Here is a 22,261-nt window from a genome sequence, read left to right as displayed (position 1 = left end):
CTACACTGCCTGTAATATACATGTAGCATCCCTAGCAGGGTAAGCTTCTTCTCAGATTCTGATACGTAGATGGTATGTGACTGATCCAATTTGATCCCATTTCTGTTTTTTTTACCTCCACATTTAGTCATGACAAAGCAATGTGAATTCTACTGACCTATGATATTAAAAACATAAATTTGAACCTGTAAATTGAAAAAATACTAAACTTATGCTAGTATACAGGGCAGGTTTTAACTTTAGTGCATATTATCAAATGCTTATAGGTATTTATTATGCAACAATGTATGTTTAAGCTACATATTATTAGTCGTACGTTAACGTACGTTTAGGTACGTGTGTGTGACGCCTAATCATATAGTTACACAAAACCAAATGTTTTCCTATGCATTTATATAAAACTGTTTTAATTACGCTTTCAACAGCTGTTACATGTTTATCTGTGTACAGTTGGCTTCAGAGCAGGAGAAATACATTAATGACTAGCCTAACCAGTTCTTTTCCCGAGTATGGTTCCTTTCAAAATGTCACCCGCCTGAAAATACTTGGTCACATTCAGCATAAGGGATTATGTTAATATATACAACAGTATTTAAAAACGTGGTTAGTTTTATTTATGGGGATGTGCATTTTGAAACATAATCTTACACGAAATCTCCCAAACTCATCTACTGGCAAGAGTTGCCTCCCCTGAGCTGGTTTGCAAACATCTTCGATTGATTTTACCAAAATATAGTTCTGGGTGTGAAATAGACTAACAACTAGTCTCTGAAATGAACATATTTTACTGAAAAAAGTTCATAGTAAAAAAAAAAATATATAATGAAAAGGAGCCCTGAGACTTTCTTCATTTTCAGCTTGAAGCTGCGGAAATCTAGACTTGCCACATTTTCTAGACTTGCGTGGGCTTTCTTGATATGTTTGCTTCAGGGTCTGTACGAGAGACTAGGTGTGAAAGTGCTATGCTTGTGTGTGGGTGCCCTCTGCATAACATAGGTCCGAAAAATATCTTCACATTCAACTTTTCAACTCGACTTAAAACCTTGGTATTATTTACATGTACAACACATCAGTATACGTCTAATTACAGGATATACTCGTGAAGAAGTTAGCATTGGTCTCAAGCAACATTGGCCTTAACCTTGCGGCGCTACACTCTGACTTATTATATGCGAGAGACTTTATTTGGATGAAAGCCCTCTGAAACTATGAAAGTTTCCCCTCAGTCATCTTATTTTATTCTGAAACCATTCATTTTCAAAATGGGACGCGCGGTAGCCTAATGGTTATAAGCGTCCGCTCGTCACGCTGAAGGCCCTGGTTCGATTCCCCACATGGGTACAATGCGTGAAGCCGATTTCTGGGGTCCCCCGCCATGATGTTGCTGGAAACTTGTGAGAGCTACAATGTAAGATTGATGCACTCTTTCCAGCCTCGACGGACGTGATGAGATCGATGTGTCAGTAGGCAATCATGTCCCAAAAGAAATACCAAGTTTTTATCTGATGTTATAGAAAGGAATCAGTTATTTGGATTGTGCAAGATGTTTGCAAAGTTGTATTTTTCTTGAATCTTGAATTATCTTATCCTAAGATCTGATGGTATTATGAACGCTGCACAAACTCTCATTCCAGATTTTGAGATGCAGATCAGGTTACTTTAAATGGCTGCAGATTGAAACATGTATGTATGTATGTATGTATGTATGTATGTATGTATGTATGTATGTATGTATGTATGTATGTATGTATGTATGTATGTATGTATGTATGTATGTATGTATGTATGTATGTATGTATGTATGTATGTAGCGCTGAATATGTATTATAACCGTGATATGGTGGTATCCGAGGGGCGTTGGCAGCGGCATTGCATGTCGACCCCATCTGCACCATCCCAATGGCTCTTTCTCTCTCTTCAGCTGTTAATCGTGGCATATTTCTTGTACTTGTGTATCATATCATGAATTCTAGTTTCTCTTTATACCCTATAGAATCATTCTACACGTGAAATTGATGCAAATACTGCTTGAATATTGCTACGTTTTGGCGATTGATATTGTTATGTGTAAACAGTAAGTAAGCATGTCTGTATGGATGGATGGATGGATGGATGGATGGATGCATTGTATTGTATTGTATTGTGTATGTGTTGTGCATCCATGGTATGTGTGTACGTATGTGTGCATGCATGCATGGCATATGTGTCTGTATGATCGCACATATGCACAGTATATGTGCATGCATGCATGGTATGTGTATGTGCATGTATGCGTGCATGCATGCATTGTATGTGTGTACGTATGTGTACATGCATGCATTATTTTTGTATATGTATGTATGCAGGCATGAATTCATGGTGTGCGTAGATGTATGTATGCATGCATGGTATATGCATGTATGTGCGCATGAATGCATGGTATGTGTGCATGTATGTATGGATGCATGATTGCATGTTATGTGTATATGTGTACGTGCATGAATTCCTGGTATGTTTGTAAGCATGCATAGTGTGTGTTTCTATGCATGCATGCTTTGTATGTGTGTTTGTATTGTGCATGTATGTATGGTATATACGTGTGCATGCATTGTATGATTGTATGTATATGTGCATGCATGCATTATATGTATATGTATGTGTGCACACACAGGAATATGTATGATTGTGCCTATGCATACTTCATATACAGATTCGTGCCCGTTATATTCGGACACTTGACGTAATCTTCATAGATTTACTTGTTATTTCAGTGTAGCATAAATAATTATCATGAAGAGAGCTTAGGATGGATCTTTGTAAATTTTGACAGGCAAATGTGAAATCATTTCTGCCCTGCGCACATAATTTCAGCTCAACTTTCCGACTACTAGTTAACTAATGACATCACATTTATCAACTTACGTAAGGTTCCACAATCCCATAGGCCATGTTAAAGGCGTACACGCCAAAAGAAACGTTACCCTCCTACCTTTATGAATTACTGAAAAACTATCAAAGATATGTTAGAAGGTATTAGTTTACAAGAAAGCTTAACAACACAGCTTTATGCAAATCATTAAAAGGAATTCTCAAATCTTTTCTGCTGATTTGCATTAGTGAAAACAAGTAAAACGTGTCTTTGGTATTGTGAAAAGGTGTTCAGGGACATCTAAAATTAGCTTTGTTAACATTTTTGCTTGCAAAGTAACATTTTTCCACTTTCTGTGTACACATAGCAATATCAATCGCCAAAACAAAGCAATATTCATGCGGTATTTGCATCCATTTCACATGTGGAATCACAACGCCAGCTGAAGATAGGTACCTCGGTCACTAAGGCAGGAGGGTAACGTTCCTTTTGGCGTTTAGTGTACATATATATGTTGATTAAATTGTTTCCATTCGATAATTAAGCAACGGAAAATTAAACAAAAATCATGTGTTTGTAGGTAAGATGATTCCTCACAAATGTGCAAAATCTGACATGAATCTTCGAAAATTAATATCATGAAAATTATTTTTGCTACACTAAATTAACATGGAAGTCTATGGAAACTGACTGACTGACTGACTGAGTATGGTTTTTCGCCGTTTTTAGCAATATTCCAGCAATATCACGGCGGGGGACACCAGAAATGGGCTTCACAAATTGTACCCATGTGGGGATCGAACCCGGGCCTTGGGCGTGACGAGCGAACGCTTTAACCACTAGGCTACCCCACCGCCCCTCTATGGAAACTACGTCAAGTGTCCGAATATAACTGGCACGAGTCTGTATATGTTGAGCACTCGCGCCCAAATTAAAACTTAAACAGAACGCTAAATATTTTCGACATGTTTCATCCCTACCATCATGCAGTCTGAAGTAGCACCTTCAGTTCAACCACGGCGGTCCTTCTGGTGACAATATTCAGGTTTGTGTTTTGTTCTATATTTGAAACATATAGGACTGAGTATATTGCAAGTATGAGATCAAAATAAGATCAACTCCTGGGGCATAATAAGCCACAGCGGGTAGTTCTTGGTAATGATTTAGTGAATATTGAGGAAAGAAAAGTCATACTTCGGGTTTTCTTTTCCTTTAATCCTGTACAAGTTGAAAACTAACAAGGCATTTCACTACAACATGATTACACGAACAGTCTGATACATTTGGAATGCTAACGTGAGAATATTTGTACATTCAAATTTTCACCATTTAAATAGCTCTGAGATGGAGTTCAACTTCATCCAACTATCAAGCAGTTTTACACTTTAAACATGTTTGTGGCCCCTGTTCCCTGTAAAGCACAATATGAATAATAACAACGTGATAACAGTTACTATAAATACCAGCGCCTTGAGCATGCACTGTTTGCCTGGATATGTGCGCTATATAAATATCCTATAATAATAATAATAATAATAATAATAATAATAATAATACTTTGTGTGAAAAATAAGAAAATAAACACAATACACTCATAATTTACATAAATATTTCTTAGAAGACGTTATAGAGTACACGACAACATCAGATTAGATGTATGAAATGTAATCATAGTAAGCGTTAGTCCAACATCTGACATGTTAGACGGTCAAGGTTAGCACGTAAGAAGGCAACTGGAACCTTCGCGTTGCCTTGATAACATCACGTGTTGAAGGATTTGAGAGACACCTGTTTTAAGCGTTAGTCCAACATGTGACATGTTAGACGGTCAAGGTTAGCACGTAAGAAGGCAACTGGAACCTTCGCGTTGCCTTGATAACATCACGTGTTGAAGGATTTGAGAGACACCTGTTTTAAGCGTTAGTCCAACATCTGACATGTTAGACGGTCAAGGTTAGCACGTAAGAAGGCATCTGGAACCTTCGCGTTGCCTTCATAACATCACGTGTTGAAGGATTTGAGAGACACATGTTTTCCCTCAGGAATATAGACTCTCTGTCCATAACAAACATGCACTCAGCAGCGGGGTCGGGCGTAACTGTGCTGCTGGCATGATCATTGGGGGATTCTGTTTTCATGAATGTGATCCTGAACAAGGGCTGCAATGAGAAATTAAAATGTTATGCAAATGAAAATGCTGTTTAATAATTAAAGCATCAATGGCGACTGTGAACGGAATACACGCAGTGTTTTTGAAGGTGGATTACATGAACGTGAATTATTGTTAGTGTTTAACGTTGATAGGTTGATGCTTGCGCGAGGGAGTGAGTGGTGGGGCTTGTGACACAATGCATTGGTGCTTAATGGTATCTTTGTGTGAATGGTGTGGCTTGTGACACAATGGTTTGTGCTTAATGGTATCTTTGTGTGAATAGTGTGGCTTGTGACACAATGCATTGGTGCTTAATGGTATCTTTGTGTGAATAGTGTGGCTTGTGACACAATGCATTGGTGCTTAATGGTATCTTTGTGTGAATAGTGTGGCTTGTGACACAATGCATTGGTGCTTAATGGTATCTTTAGATGAATGGTGTGGCTTGTGACACAATGGTTTGTGCTTAATGGTATCAATGGTGTGGCTTGTGACACAGTGCATTGGTGCTTAATGGTATCTGTGAGAGAGTGGTGGGGCTTGTGACACAATGCATTGGTGTTTATTAGCATCTTAGAGTGATGGGGCTTGTGACACAATGCACTGGTGCTTGATGGGATATGTGAATGAGTGGTGGGGCTAGTGACGTAATGCATTTGGTGCTTCATAGTATATGTGAGTGGCTGGTGGGGCTTGTGACACAATTAATGCATATAAGTGCATCTGCGTGTGTCTGTGCTTGTGTGTGTGCGCGCTCGTGTGTGTAGGAGTGCTGGTAGAAGAGAGAAAATTGTGACAGAATGCATTGGTGTTTAAAAGGTAATGTGAGTGTGGGCTTGTGTCAAACGCATTGGGGATTGATAGGTGAATGAGTGTATTGATGATTGTGTCTTTGAATGAGCGTATGTGGTAAAGTTTGTGAGTGTATAGGTGATATGGTTTGTTAGTGAGTCTATTGGTGATATGGTTTGTTAGTGAGTGTATTGGTGATATGGTTTGTTAGTGAGTGTATTGGTGATATCGTTTGTTAGTGAGTGTATTGGTGATAGGGTTTGTTAGTGAGTGTATTGGTGATATGGTTTGTTAGTGAGTGTATTGGTGATATGGTTTGTTAGTGAGTGTATTGGTGATATCGTTTGTTAGTGAGTGTATTGGTGATATGGTTTGTTAGTGAGTGTATTGGTGATATGGTTTGTTAGTGAGTGTATTGGTGATATGGTTTGTTAGTGAGTGTATTGGTGATATGGTTTGTTAGTGAGTGTATTGGTGATATCGGTTTGTTAGTGAGTGTATTGGTGATATGTTGGATATTGGTGTTTGTTAGTGATTGGTGATATTGGTGATATGGTTTGTTAGTGAGTGTATTGGTGATATCGTTTGTTAGTGAGTGTATTGGTGATATCGTTTGTTAGTGAGCGTATAGGTGATAATGTATTGGTGATATCGTTTGTTAGTGATGGTATGGTTTGTTATGAGGTATTGGTGATATCGTTTGTTAGTGAGTGTATTGGTGATATCGTTTGTTAGTGAGCGTATTGGGTTTGTTAGTGAGTGTATTGGTGATATGGTTTGTTAGTGAGTGTATTGGTGATATCGTTTGTTAGTGAGTGTATTGGTGATATGGTTTGTTAGTGAGTGTATTGGTGATATGGTTTGGTTAGTTGTATATGATATGGGTGTAGTAGGTGACATGGTTTGTTATGCTGTTAGTGAGTGTATTGGTGATATCGTTTGTTAGTGAGTGTATTGTTAGTGATATATGGTTTGTTAGTGAGTGTATGGTGATATCGTTTGATATTGGTGATATGGTTTGTTAGTGAGTGTATTGGTGATATGGTTTGTTAGTGAGTGTATTGGTGATATAGCGGGTGGTGATAGGGTTTGTTAGTGAGTGTATTGGTGATATGGTTTGTTAGTGAGTGTATAGATGATAATGCTGTTAGTGAGTGTATAGGTGATATAGTTTGTTAGTGAGTGTATTGGTGATAATGTTGTTAGTGAATGTATAGGTGATATGGTTTGTTAGTGAGTTTATTGGTGATATGGTTTGTTAGTGAGTGTATGGGTGATATGATTTGTTAGTGAGTGTATTGGTGATATGGTTTGCTAGCGAGTATAGGTAACATGGTTTGTTAGTGAGTGCACAGGTGATATGATTTGTTAGTGAGTCTATTAGTGATATGGTTTGTTAGTGAGTGCATAGGTGACATGGTTTGTTAGTGAGTCTATTGGTGATATGGTTTGTTAGTGAGTGTACAGATGACATGGTGTGTTAGTGAGTGTACTGGTGATATGGTTTGTTAGTGAGTGTACTGGTGATATGATTTGTTAGTGAGTGTATTGGTGATATGGTTTGTTAGTGGGTATAGGTGATATAGTTTGTTGGTGAGTGTATAGGTGATAATGTTGTTCGTGAGCATATTAGTGATATTGTTTGTTAGTGAGTAAAGGTGACATGGTTTGTTAGTGAGTGTATGGGTGATATGGTTTGTTAGTGAGTGTACTGGTGATATGGTTTGTTAGTGAGTGTATTGGTGATATGGTTTGTTAGTGGGTATAGGTGATATAGTTTGTTGGTGAGTGTATAGGTGATAATGTTGTTCGTGAGCATATTAGTGATATGGTTTGTTAGTGAGTAAAGGTGACATGGTTTGTTAGTGAGTGTATAGGTGATATGGTTTGTTAGTGAGTGTATTGGTGATCAGGGGTGTCACGATACACCAATCTCACGATACGATACGTATCACGATTTTAAGGTCACGATACGATACGTATCGCGATACATAATTTTCGCGCCTTTTCATAGCATTACCTTACAGGCAATGTACGCGCTCGCTGATTGGTCCATCAAAATAGTCTAGCCAATCACAAAAGCTGTTAGTTTCCAACCTATTTTTTAAGTACAGCTAGCTACATCTATTTATCGGAGCGATCTCGTATAATTTTACTATCAAGACTTCGAAAGAGATGGATATAGCATACAAATTTTAATCGATAAAGTTTTAAAATAGGAATCGATACACGGAAGCATGTATCGCGTATCGTATCGTCAGTAAAAAAGTATCGATGCATCGATACATTCGCGTATCGCGACACCCCTATTGGTGATATGGTTTGTTAGTGAGTCTGTTGAAGATGTGGTTTGTTAGTGATTGTATTGGTGATATGGTTTGTTAGTGAGTGTATAGGTGATAATGTTGTTAGTGAGTGTATAGGTGACATGGTTTGTTAGTGAGTGTATAGGTCGATTTAACCTTGTATGTAAAATAATGTGATGTTGTTGAATAAAACCTTACGAATTTATCCATTAAGTTCCTTGTCTAGCTTTAGTGCAAGCTCATGGTCACTCTCCTCAGACCACGGCAGGTCCTCATCATCGTACATCTCGGGAGCGAAGGCATTGTCCTCTGTCAGACTTTGGGCAGCCTCTCCTATAGATCCTCCACACTCGGGACACGTGACCTCCTCGTAAGGTCTGACACATTCACCGATAGCATAGACATGACCTGAGGAAACGTAACACACAGTACTTAATGTCTATACAATGGATAATGCAACCAATTTCCACTCTTGTCCGATAGTTTAAAACTTGCTTAGATTTATCATTGTGCAATTACAATCTACAGTCCACTAAAGACTCTGATAGCACTGGTCAGACGATGTATAAGTATTACCATTAGACATACTCCAATACAAGCAAGAAAAGTAAGCACATGTGGCTTATTATTACACATAATACAAACATACAAAACATACAATATACCTACCTTCTTTGCACTTGTACCAGTGGCCCTGCTTCAGACCAGTCGCTTCTAGAAACACGACCCTCTCTTCATCACATGCTCCAGTCTTGGATTCTGATACATGACCCTTGACTTCTTCCACCAATAGTTTGGCGTCAGGCAGAACTGATTCGTGCTTCTCTGACGACGCTAGGCGTCGAATGATATCTTGAAGCCGCATATTCATGTCAGCACTAGTTCCCTTCCCTGCTGAGTCAACCAACTGGGATGCGGTAATGAGAAAACGGCTCATAGATAGGCGTTTCATCTCGTCATCACTATCCTGCCTCTCCTGCTGCCCAAAACAAGACCTCGGAATTACAAGCCATTCCTTGAAGGTATGTATGGCTCTTAGAACTTGGTCATACAGATCAGGGCTGTACTTGGCGGCATCTGATCTTACAAGTTTCTCAAGGCGAACTACTCTCTCCATGATTCGCAACTGATTGACCTGTGCCGACAAGCGACCCTCCGACGGAACAAGGCTGCCTGTTGTCAGTCGTTTTACGACCCCCCTGTCTGAGCCTTGAAATCTGCTTTGCATCGAAAAAATTAATTGTTCCAACTCCTTCACTCTTCGTCCATTTCGACTGACTTTCAGTTTGGCCTTTTCAATGTCTGAAAGAGTCCCTTTTATAATGTTCACATAACGCTGGTTCCGTCTAATTGGGGTCTGGCAGCTTGGGCATGTTTTAAGTTGGACAACTGTTTTCTCATCTTCTCCTGAGTGTCCTTCCATATATTCATCCATGCCTTTCACGTCAAATATGTGAGAGCAGTCTTCCAGTTGAATGAACCTGGTGTTCCCGGAGATTTCAGTTCCAAAGACGTCCAGACCTTTCGGTATTTCCTCTGGGTTGCATTTTTGCATACGCTTGGACACGGGGCATCGCAAAGTCCAATGCAAGGGTGACGACATTTTAGTTTCTTCCTACATATATCATTGCACTTTTTCTTGTTGCACATGTCTCCACAGGTTGAAGTGCATTTGGCATGCCTACATGCAATGTCACATGGATTTGAACAGGGAATACATGGATCTCCACAGGATGAAGTGCATTTTCGGTGACTGCATCTGTTCTCACATGGTTTCTCGCATGGAGGACAACTGTTGCATGTTGACTGACATTCATGACCACATATTAGGATCTCCGTGCATTTCGCAGTACATGGCTGGTGTAGCCTTCCGTTGTGACAGGATCCGCATGTGCCTTGGCATAAATGACCACAGGTCAGTTGGGCCTTACAGGGATTGTTGCATGCGTCAGTATCTTTCCTTCCACAAGCAACGGAGGAAAGGTGGCCACATGGTTTAGTCACAGTGATAGGCTCAAGGCACTGGTACCGTCCAGCATCAATATGACAAGGAACATCCTGTGTGTGTCCACACGCTTGTAGTTTCACCTGCACAGGAACTTCACATGGAGTGCACGATTTGTAGCAAGGCTGTGTGCAGACTGAATGCCCATTCTTGCATGGTTTCTGACATGGTTTTGAACATTGAAATTCAATGTGTTGGGGATCATTTGAATGACACAACTTTGTGCAAATATGACCACATGGTAGACGGTAATCGCACTGTCTATCACATCCACCTTCAGGAGCACTTGAAAAATCGGTGGGATCAAGAGCTTCAATGTAAGCCGTATCTGGGTGTCGTTGACAACTCAGTAGTAAGGCAGGGCCAAGGTAATCATAAAGCTTTGCCTTTTTGCATATTTCCTTCCATAGGTCACTGTGTTCTGCAATGTGTGTAAAGTTGCCAATGACATAAAGACCGATCTTTGCTCTTGACAATGCAACACAGACACGGTTCTCTTCTTTTAGAAATCCTATTGAGCGTTTGTTTCCACTTCTTACTAGTGACAAGAGAACTATGTCATTTTCCTCTCCTTGATAACTGTCCACTGCAACAACGCTCACACCTGTTATTTGTTGCTTCTTCATCGTGAATCTGAGACGGCGTATTTGCGCTGAGTAAGTGGAGAGAATGGTGATTTGTTCCCTCTGATAGCCTTGCTTTAAGAGGTACTTGCAGAGGCCAACAAGGTATTCTGCTTCATGAGAGTTCTCAAAGCTTTTAGTCTCCTCATCATAGGAGTGCTGATGTTGATGTTCGATGAAGTAGATATTTCTGCTTACTCCCTTCACATTGCCATATGCTTTCACAATATCATGGTCCTTCAGCTTTGGGTATATAGGCCGAATTACTTCAGCTATCTCGGGGCGCATTCTATGCTGCCATTCTAAAGTATCACAGTGTAGACCAGATTTTACCATCCTTTCAAACAATGAAATTTCAAGGTTGTACTTCTTTGCAAGTTCATGTACCGTGGGGTTCGGTCTAAGTTGCTTGTGATCTCCAATCAGTATAAGGTGTTCACATCCTTTACTCAGAGTACCAATAACATGAGCTTCAAGAACTTCAGCGGCTTCTTCAACGATGATTAGCTTAGGTCCTATCTCATTCAGTATTTTTTGATACCTTGCCGCAGCTGTTGTGGTCATTCCAATGACGTCTGCCTCTGCTAATATGAGCTTATCCCCTTGCAACAAAATTTCTTGGAATCGAAGAGAACAGGTTTCATATTCGCCCTCTTTCAGAGTAATTTCTTTCCATGCCTGTTCGCAAAATTGATCAACCCAATACCGATACAGACGCCATCTGTCTTTGTACGGTAGTTTCCATATGTCATTGATACTTGCTTCTCCAGCCGTTGTCATTGTGTCAAGAGACGTGATTTTATTCATCAGACTTTGTTGAAGCTTCCTTTTCTTTTGAAGTGTTTCTATCTTCTTTCTTCTCCCTTGTGCTGAGTCAAACCGGGATACTGTGCCGTCTCCTAGTTTTGTCACACTAAAGGCCACAAATTTCTGTGAAACTTGATCTTCTGTCTCAGGTGGTTCATTCTCATCCAATATGTCTTCTGTGTCTAAGTCGAAGTCAAGATCTAATAGTTGTAGTAAGTCTTGAACTATTTCTCCATGACGTCTATTTCCTGGCAGGTCATAGTCAGTTAAACTGGCCCCCTCGTCACCACTATCTTCTTCATCGCTGTCATCTTCTGTTCGGTAACTCTGATCACCAGTCCTGTCTGTTTGGGCCAGATCAGCATCAACACCAAGCCACTTCATTATGATGGACCCCCTTGGTGACAGACCCTCTTGTGGAAATTGCCTTCTCAACCTCTCGTCCATGTAGCTTCTCAAACTGTTCTCATGAAGAATTTCTCGCTTGGCTACTTCAAGTTTAGCTGCACTTAAATGAATTGTCCTCTTCAAAGATTGCATCTTTCTTAGTATTGTCATTTTTTGCTTCATGGATATGAGATGGTACTGCCTTCTGTTTCTTTACTCCGTCCCTGGCATTTTTAAGAGAGTGTTTCTGCATCAGTTCTGTGGTGAAACGCCCTCCAACGCGAATAAGTTTACCCTCAAAAACGTTCAACATTCCTCCCAGAAACTGGTCCAAAGCATGATTGGTGTAACAAACAACAAGAACAGGTAGATGTTTTTGCCCACGAAGCCAGACGTCTGAGTTATGTAGAAGAGTCTTCAAAATGTGTGTGCCAAGGTAAGTTTTTCCAGTTCCAGGAGGCCCCTGTATCAAGGCAAACTCTCTTGTCAGAGCATTGTGTAGGGCTTTTAACTGGGAAGCATCTAATCCATCAATCTGAGGCCAAGAACTTTTATCTTGAATCTTTACATTTCGAGCAGACTTTGATTTTTTTAAAGTTGTTTCAGTGTGGTGGCTTTCCCCTTCTGTCAGAGACTTTGAACGTTTCATCTACAAGGGGTTGAAGATCATACAGTGCTTGGCTTTGTTTTTGCAGATAGAGAGGTTCCTTCACAATGTTTTGACATTGCACTATATACTCCTGGAAAGGTAGGTTTTTTCCAGTCAGGTCTTTCATACAAATCAAAACATCCTTATAAGCTTCAAAATATGCTGGTGATTCTACCATATCAAAGCGAGCTCCTCTTGTTCTGTATGCGGAATATGGTAAATCTGACAGAAACCTCACATCAACCAATCCCTGTTTTAGACTTTCAGGATCTCGACTGTCAACAGTTGCAAAAAGGACAACGTCAGTGAATTTATCTAATGACAAACACAGTAGGGAGCCATAGATCAATCTTTGACTTGATTCCCATTTGACCCTTTGCAGATGTCTGGTAGAAAAAGCGAGCCTGTGGCAAAGACCATTGGGTGAACAGACAGGACGCAAAATGTGTACATCGGCATATGTCCTATAGTCTGTAAAAGTATCTGCGTCGGCCCTTTTGAATGCTTGAATGTTTTTCTTAAGAGGCATAATGACATCAGCTCTGAAGAGGCGGAACTGGCATTCAAGATAGTGTTCCAGATCTTTGAATCTAGTTCCAACTTTATTGCGCAGAAGGAAGATCTCCTCAGTTCCATCGAGTTCCTCCTTCCTCGGAATCACTGGAAGTTCACGGAAGCTTTCTGGTGGTGTTCCAAGCTCTTCATCCTCATCCATGTCCTGCCTGCCAGTCGACACATTCATTTCAGGTGTTTCTGGTTTAGTTATCCGCAGAAGCTCATCCAATTCCTCTGCGCATTTAATGACATCAACATCTTTTATGGCATTTCTTACCATCAAGCCACGTGATAGCAGAGCAACAGTGTTCAGAACAGGCCATCCCTCAGATGGCATCCGTTTCAAAATCTCTCTGAAGATTGGAAAACTCTCCAAAGTCACTTGTCTTGAATCATTAGTGTCCAGATGTGACAGAACATTTGTGTAAGATGTCCGAAAGAATGGGGTAATAACAACTGTACTGAGAATGACATTGATCCACTCTGGCATTGATTCACAATGAACTGCTTTACTCAGGACAGACACAATCAGCTTAAAGTCGTTGGGCGTCAGGTCCTTTCTAGACAAAATAGTTTTAAAACCTCTTACGTCCTGATTGATGCGTGTTATTATTACTGATGGATCACAGTCCTGCAATCCCTTTAGTGAAGAAAGAGTCAGCCTTCCTGGTCTACCATGTATTTGGCTGAAACACAAAATTTGAGATGCATGGCCCATGTAATGTATTATCAGATTCAGGAGTGAGCAATTAGTTAATTTAATATTGAATTCCGGCAGAGACGTGGCTCCAAACAGCATTTTCTTTTATTACAATGTAAAAAGAATCATTCCATGTTTAGTATTGATATTTTCTACTTGTAGACCATGACTATCTAGACTGGAAAACTTTCGAATTTGTGTATTTTTTACCTTGAACGTGACATACTGAAGGCTGCACCACCCTGGGAATCTAAATTGATAAATAACTAAAGTGAACAGATGAAAGAAAGCGAGAGCCACATAACAACTACATGACTGAGTCAGATTTTTTTTCCCTTAAATCGTTATGATTTAAGTGATCATGTTTAACCATCATAAAATGAATATCATATATTGAAAAGATCATAAGTCAGTCATTCTACCTGCTGATGATACTGGGTCAACACTGGAGGATAGATCTTCTTCAACCTCTTGTGGATCTGAAGGATCAACCGATGAAGATTGACTGCTGTTGTCGTTGTCCCCGTTGCCCTCCTCTCGCACTCTCACAGTCACATCTGACAATCCACAAGTCTTATCTACAGGAATGGGATCGGTGAGAGATGTCCCAGCCTTCTGGATGCCCTCGTTGCCCTCCTCTCGCACTCTCACAGTCACATCTAACAATCCACAAGTCTGATCTACAGGAATGGGATCGGTGAGATATGTCCCAGCCTTCTGGATCAGCTCCTCTGGAATGCTCAAGTCAACAGTAACAGTAACCTCTTTACCAGCAATCATCTTGAAGACAGACTCTTCGCTTAATAGTTCCTTGACTATATTATCAAACTGTCCATTCTCAATTGATTCCAGCAGTGTATGAATAGAATTACTCGTTGTTGGTCGTAACTCTATTACAATGGACCCTGGTGTTATCAAGTCAATGGCGTAGTTTAACCGATCAAAAAGGTTGTCTAGATTTTGTTTGAGTCTTGTCCTAGGGCGATGATAATTGGCAAACACGGCATCCATTGCCGACGAATCGCCTTCCATATCTATAGTTATCCTGAGCTTCCGTTTTTCTTTGTGCGCTGAAATGAAAAATCGAAATGTTACATGAGTGAGCGTGTGTCCACCATGAATATTTTGGATGCTTGACGAAGAAAGCCGTGGTGAAAGTAACACATCTAAAACTGTTATTCGGGCTTTCTTTGGGTGTTTCCCTTTAGCCACATGAATAGTAATTTCATTTCATCATGAGTACGTCAACATTTGAAGTTTTGCACTAATAAAATCAACAATAGTTCATAGTATAAATAATGATATGTTACATTATTTTTTTGGGAAAACTGTTATATAAGACTGAAATGTACTCACATTCAGTTGAGGGTTCTGAAGTAATGTTGTACTTAATGTTGACTTTTGTATTCCCTTTCATGCAGACGTTTCTGATTTTGACGTGAGGTAGCATGACATTAAGGGTATTTGACGGTCCAACCATGGTCACGGAAAGGTTGCCTCCATTAGAAGTCTCCTGAGCTTGATCATCCTCATCTTCATCCTCATCATCAAGCCCGCAGGTAGACGCCTCACTTCCCAAATCCAAGCTCTCTGCGGGCGCGTGGCTCTCCTGTGTGGAACATGCACCGTCAATAATTATTTCAGTGTCGTTCTGAACCTTGTCTATCATGTCAATACACTCTGTGTCTTTGGAAGATGCGCTTTCACCCAGCAACGGATTCACTGAAGATTCAGAGCAATCATCTGGTGACTCAGCAACACAGTCCACATCAATGGAACATGGGCTGTGATTGAGAGTGTTCTTTGGTCCAACCATGATATGGGAAGCATCACTGACTTCACAAACCGATTCTTCCACATCACACGTGGACATTTCCGCAGATGGTATGCTTGTTTTGTTTCACCGTGCTCTTGTTTAATGTTTCCTGAAAATATCAGATGATGTAAATGACATTGCATTTTGAGCATGGTATATATCATAAAGTAAAGAGTACTCAGTTAAACCTTACCAACGACAGTATCAGGCATTAAACACACATCCTCACAGAAGCAACGCAAGCATAAAATCGTATAAACACAAATACCTCACTGTAGATCTGTGCATGTCCAATATTGTCCATCATCGACATTATGGTACGTCTTCATACCGTGTCATATAACAACAAATGCCGCATCCAATTACTATAACCTTATATCCGTGAAGATCCTAGTTAGGATTAATCTTCAGTAACCCATGTTGTCGTAGTAGGCGACTAACGGGATCGGGTGGTCAGGTCGCTGATACATGTCATGGTATCCCAATTGTGTAGCTCGATACTCATGCTGTTGATCATTGGAAGGTCTGGTCCAGACTCGATTATTTACAGACCGCTGCCACTTAGCTGGAATGTTGCTGGGTGCGGCGTAAAATTAAACTCACTCACACTATAACCTTAAGTCAGAGGACACAGCAGAAGGTATATGTGATGGTTGTTTTCACCTAACCGAGTTCATAGGCGGTTGCAAGGTACATGCAGACGAAACGGGTACGACAGAGTTCCCTCCCTTTCGCCATTGATTAACGTAGTACTGCACTGCAGCCAAAAAAATACTGGCAATACTTCAGAAGTGTTTTCCAGTAAGAAATCACTATAATTTCCTGTAAATACCACTGTATATATTATGTCTATAGGGACCACTTTATAATAACCTCCTTTATCGAGTGATTAACCTCTGCATTCCGGAACAGCACCCAAAATGACAAATTGACTATTTCAAGTAATTACATACTAACAATTTCTAACCATTGACAAAACTCACGTATTACACATTAGCTCAGCCTACGTCGGTGTTAACAATTTTAGAATGTTAGTGGTATCCATGTTATGTGAGTAACTTTTGCATTACTGGTATGAAGAAGGGTAAAGGAAGACTTACATTAGCTGACATGACCATCCCATCAAGCTGACATTGAACACATTTCCTTGAATTCAAGTGTACATACTCGTGTACAATTTTCAGACACAATTAATGTCTTTGCCTTGACTGAATTTGACGAGTGAAAATGTATTTTTTCTTTGTTGGCCATAGTTGGAAATACCGGGAAATGGAAAAGGAAAGTAGACCTGTAACGATTGGCTGTTTCCATCGCCCGCTAGCTCTGTGCTTCGTCAACACACACAGTGTTGCTGTCATGGGTGAATAAGTGTAGGCTGGCTGTCCTCGTGACTGCTTTCGGTGATACGTACACGTATGTTTATTAAAAGATATCCAGTGCTATGAAATGCACGTGAAAGTAGGCGTATGCGTAGACGTGTTGAAAAATCGACATTATTTTCAAGGGTAAAGAGAGAGCAGAGTGTATGCTGGTCGGCGACAACATGGATAGGTAGTCAGGTGGGACAGGGTGGATAGGTATTCCCACAGTATCGATCACTGAGTGGCGGAGGCTGGATTTTATTATTAACACCCCGTCTTCACAAACAAGTAGATAAATTATATTTTCATTACTTCTTCTGTATGTATGTATGTATGTATATATGTATGTATGTATGTATGAATGTATGTATGTATGCGTGCGCTTGTGCGTGCGTGCGCGTGTGCGTGCGCTTGTGCGTGCGTGCTGTCTTATATTGTGTGTATGTGTGTGTGTATGCGTGCATGCATGTGTGTGTATGTGCATGAATTTATGTATGAGTATGTGTGCATGTGTGTATTTGTGTATGTGCGTGTATGTATGTGCGTATGTGTGCGTGTATGTCTGCATGTATGTCTGCATGTATGTCTGCGTGTATGTCTGCATGTATGTCTGCTTGTATGTCTGCGTGTATGTCTGCGTGTATGTCTGCATGTATGTCTGCGTGTGTATGTCTGCGTGTATGTCTGCGTGTATGTCTGCGTGTATGTCTGCGTGTATGTCTGCGTGTATGTCTGCATGTATGTCTGCGTGTATGTCTGCGTGTATGTCTGCATGTATGTCTGCATGTATGTCTGCGTGTATGTCTGCGTGTATGTCTTCGTGTATGTCTGCATGTATGCATGTATGTCTGCATGTATGTCTGCATGTATGTCTGCATGTATGTTGGTGCATGCATAAGTGGGTGGACGAGTAGGACACGCCGTTCTGACGGAAATCTTTTGTCGTTTCCTTTTCTGGGGGAGGTTGGGTAGCCTAGGAGTGAAAGCGTTCGCTCGTGACGCCGCGTCGTTTGGTAAGCAACGGCCAACTCAGAACTGGCACGGACCAGGGGAATCCGACTGTCTAATTAAAATTCATTTCTAGTGTATATTGCTGGAATGTCTATAATATGTCTATATATGTATATGTATGCAAACAAATATTTATGAATATTTATTTATGTCTTCAGTTACCATTTTCTCATTTTCTAAAAATGTACGAAATGTGCATTTATGAATTTTATCATTAAGAGAATATGTACCAAAAATGTTGAATCGATTAAAGAAAACAAATCGAGATAAAGTTATAGTGTGTACTTCGTTAGGCCGAAACAGACTATAAGTTACTCCCCTACTGCTTAAGGGATTATCGAGCAACAGTGAATTTTTATCCAGAACAAAAGCAATACGAGACTAATTTCATGGATAACACCTTCTTGATTTATTTTTCACAACGTTTTTGGGCTAGTTCTTGCCCCTTCGTCCGGTAGATGAGGATGAGGATGAGGATGGCGGTCAGAAGCAGTTTAATCCACCTGACGAAGGGGCAAGAACCAGCCCAGAAACGTTGTGAAAAATAAATCAAGAAGTTGTTATCCATAAGATCTGTCTTTTATTACTACTATTACTACTAAAACAAACGCGTCCGCCAAAATGGGAACCCCCTGACAAAGGTCATCGGCAAGACTTTAACGATTAAGGCTACGCTAATATAGCAGTTTATGAGTACTTCGATGGGAATCACAAATCATTGTCGACAAACAACACACACTCGAATGCTGAGCTCACCTAGCCCCTGACATGACCCAATGGGGGTATAGTTTAGTTTGAACTTTAAATTTTATTCACAAAGTGAAAAGGATCAGGGACAAGTTCTTACAAGTTATAAAAACCCTCCCCAAAGATATTTACAATAACTAAATACACAACATGCAATTATTAGAAACAGAGGAAGATTGACAGTTCAGGGGAAATGTTTTAATACAAAGGTGTATAGAATTTAGACTACTGGAATCGTTTAGATTTGCATATATGCTGATGTACATTTTTGAATATAATTTGGGGGTATCATTATTAAAACAATACGAGACACAGTGAATGTCATTTCTTTTCTCAGAAACAACGAATGATGATCGTAGTATTGTGACCTTGTTTTATCTTGGCGACCATTGTGCCACTGGCATGTGGCAACGTCAGAGCCCCATTCGTCTTGGTTTCTCAACTCACTATGCATAGTTCAATCTCGTATTTGGACAAGAACCAAACGTTCGTGGATTCGAAGACCAGGTTACAACTGATGTCAAGTTTGTCTGCACCATACACAACATGCGGTGCTCATGGGGTGCTCATATGGAGTATGTCAGAGCTGCATCGCTTCAGTGATCCTACGTTGTAGAAACAATATGATATACAATAGATAATCACACCATTTAATAAACCTATTTATTGCAAATAAAACTCATATATACAGTAATACTGAGCATATTTATCACAGGTGAGCATTTTGGTTTGTGAATTCAATATATGAATACAATATATACTATATATATATATGCATATAGAGAGAGAGAACGTATTGGAAGCATAATGAAAATGTTCAAATAATATAATTTCGGAAAAGTATTTGGAAAAAATACAATAATCTATTGCATACAATCATATTTCTATGGAAATATTCTCAACATCACTTGGCTTATTTCTTCTCAAATTTGGCTTGCTAACACAATACCATTGTAGGAAATTGTAAAATTAATCTCCTTTGAGTACCACTTACAAATCCCCATCTCCCTGGTGTTTTGGGTGCAACAATACTATATCACTTAATGTCGCCTGAGGCGGTACCTAAGATCACATCATTCAAAGCATGTTTTTCCATTGCTAGGCTTTTAATCGCAGACGTCTTGTTATTTTAAGTTTGGCTAAATTTGCTGATTATCGCCAATTGCTAGTTGGTTGATGTAAATACTGCTGGGGTCCATGCAGGTAGTAAAGGTACCGTACGTTCCCATGGTCCCTGGTATGATGATCTCCCTTTAGCTGCTGGTGATCTATAGCCTGTTTGTACATTGCACTGTTACATATGATGATATGAGTTATTTTCCAATCCTTTGGTGCCTGGATCCAATAATAACAGCATTTATTTACTGTGTATGCAAAACTTTTGTAGTCACGGTATGGATGAAATACTACCGATGTGACTTTAAATTTTAACTCACTCACTCACGTAATGTCGGAAGGTTTTCAAATGTAGGAGTTGCATTAATACATCAGAAACTACAAATATCCTCCGAATCCACTTTTTTAATATGTGGGCCTCAGCCTGGTTTCCTTATATTTACATAGATCATAAAATGGTTTCACTTTATCAAACAACCATGGGAAGAGATAAAACCCTTGTATGGCCATGGCCTCTCTCTCACTCACGGAAGTTGCGTGTTTTTGTTTTTATTTTTTTTATGCATGTTGTATTGACACACCAACTCTGTAATGTAATGGAGGAATCCTGTTGATTCCGGCAGTGGAGAGCTGATTCTACTTCCGGTATCAAGTAGAGATGTCTCTGATTCAACCATGTTGTTGTGTGCAATGGGCTGTAGTTGCCACAGTGGTACTTGCTTCAAAGAGTGAGAATAGCCAGTACATAATATAAATTCCTGACTCACAATCAACCACAATTATTATACTATTATGATACTTAAATTTGTAGTGCACTCCAAAGTGCACGAGAACACCTTCATATCGTCTAAGTATCTACTAAGTACAGTCTTTCAGCCAACATTTTCAAACATACAGCCAATTGTTATGTCACTTTTGACAGAGAAATTGTGTCGCGTTATTACATATACACTTTCCAACTTATCCTAATGTATTAAATGACGAATATGTACAGACATCATTAATCATTATGTAATGTTGTTACCATCATGGTAACCAATATCTTTAAACGACAATGTCGTGCCATGCATATGGCAAGTATACAACAATAAAAATAATTTCTAAGGCCATAGACCCGTCATGATCCGGGTTAGAATTCGTCTTCATAACCCATGCTTGTCGTAAGCGGCGACTAACCGGATCGGGAGGTCAGGCTCGCTGACTTGATTGACACATGCCATCGTATCGTAGAACGAGGTTCATGCTGTTGATCACTGGATTGCCTGGTCCAGACTGGATAATTTACAGACCTCCACCATATAGCTGGAACATTGCCAAATGCGTCGTAAAACAACAACCAAACCAATATGGTTGAGTGCATCGTTAAACAAAAACAATCATTCAATCTGAGGGACACAAAACACTCCCCGATTCAAACTCCAAGGACATCCAAGTGACACAACGTAGGTCTGTGTAGTGAACGATCACATCATGAACACGATATACTCGTCTTCCAGACGTGTATGCAACTATATGTATACAAGTTGTTATATTCCTCAAATACATAATGTCCATGTTGATACATATTCCTGATGGACGAGTACAACCAACAGTACTGTTCACGATTGGCGATCCATACATTTCCGTTGGATTCAGACATCTACCCTTGAGTCCTTTGAGTCTGAAAATAAAATCAAACACCCGGTGATGTTAATTATCGTAAAGGCCAGGCTGTCTATGATAACCACATAATTATAAGAATAGAAAAGGAAGTTCAACCAATTTGGCTAACTTCACTCTTAATCTTAATCAATTAAAATTAATCTTACATAGCTTTCAAAGCGAAAATACAACTTAAATACTCAGACACAGATGAATATCTACCTTCACATGTCTTGTGTTCCATTGAAGCTCTGTCCCGAACGCACATATAACATTCGTCTTCCACCTCGCCGTCTTCAGCATAGTAGACGTGGTCATCGGCTACAACAGGTTACATACAACCTTTTCATACGAGGGGTGGAGGATGGTAAAAATGCGTTCGGAATTCTCGCCACAATAGTACATGGCTGAGTCCCGCAACACGATAGTTCCCTCAACATTTACCTTTCAAGTTCAAAATCTATATCTTCATATTATTCAAACTTATGGATAACTTCATTTTTGTACTTCCCACCTTCTAAAGTGCCACTCAGTGAAGACACTCGTTAGTTAGGAATACAGTCGAAACATAACCAGATATTTACAAAGCACACGATCACTTGAAAGTATTCTCAAAAACAAGAAAAGTGCCAGATATGTGTTCTAATAAAGCATAAATTAATTCGTTAGACTGTGTGTCTACTTGCATAAACCTGCATAAATGTTCCGTAAGTTAATTAACGGTTATGCATGCTTGCATTCTTAC

At 39.8% G+C, this 22,261-nt stretch overlaps 2 protein-coding genes and 1 long non-coding RNA gene across 4 annotated transcripts; 1 reads left to right on the top strand and 2 right to left on the bottom strand.

Annotated features, from left to right (window-relative positions):
* Window positions 1-6,931: 6,931 nt before the first annotated feature.
* On the top strand, window positions 6,932-8,290 carry LOC124269640. 2 transcript variants are annotated; one of them, XR_006896558.1, is made up of 3 exons: window positions 6,932-7,119; window positions 7,451-7,697; window positions 8,189-8,290. It is a non-coding gene; the product is annotated as an uncharacterized LOC124269640 (long non-coding RNA). The 2 variants fall into 2 exon arrangements; XR_006896557.1 differs by having other exon boundaries at window positions 8,216-8,245.
* A 10-nt stretch (window positions 8,291-8,300) lies between these two features.
* LOC124269611 (NFX1-type zinc finger-containing protein 1-like) lies at window positions 8,301-9,533 on the bottom strand. The gene is made up of 2 exons (XM_046704639.1): window positions 8,768-9,533; window positions 8,301-8,506 (listed from the first exon to the last, which is right to left on the bottom strand). The coding sequence occupies exons 1-2, from the start codon at window positions 9,531-9,533 to the stop codon at window positions 8,301-8,303; spliced, it is 972 nt and encodes a 323-aa protein (XP_046560595.1).
* LOC124269639 (NFX1-type zinc finger-containing protein 1-like) lies at window positions 9,417-16,930 on the bottom strand. The gene is given in 7 exon segments (XM_046704677.1): window positions 9,417-12,031; window positions 12,033-12,521; window positions 12,523-13,810; window positions 14,035-14,074; window positions 14,247-14,894; window positions 15,181-15,749; window positions 16,741-16,930. Coding segments are annotated over 6 exon segments (5,475 nt in total). The 5' UTR covers window positions 15,698-15,749; window positions 16,741-16,930; the 3' UTR covers window positions 9,417-9,538.
* Window positions 16,931-22,261: the final 5,331 nt, after the last annotated feature.

Source organism: Haliotis rubra, unplaced genomic scaffold, assembly GCF_003918875.1.
Source record: "Haliotis rubra isolate DU_JTF1 unplaced genomic scaffold, ASM391887v1 Scf146, whole genome shotgun sequence".
Lineage (NCBI taxonomy): Eukaryota > Metazoa > Mollusca > Gastropoda > Lepetellida > Haliotidae > Haliotis > Haliotis rubra.
Note: the sequence above shows the minus strand (reverse complement) of the source record. Positions and strands in the feature narration are given on the sequence as shown.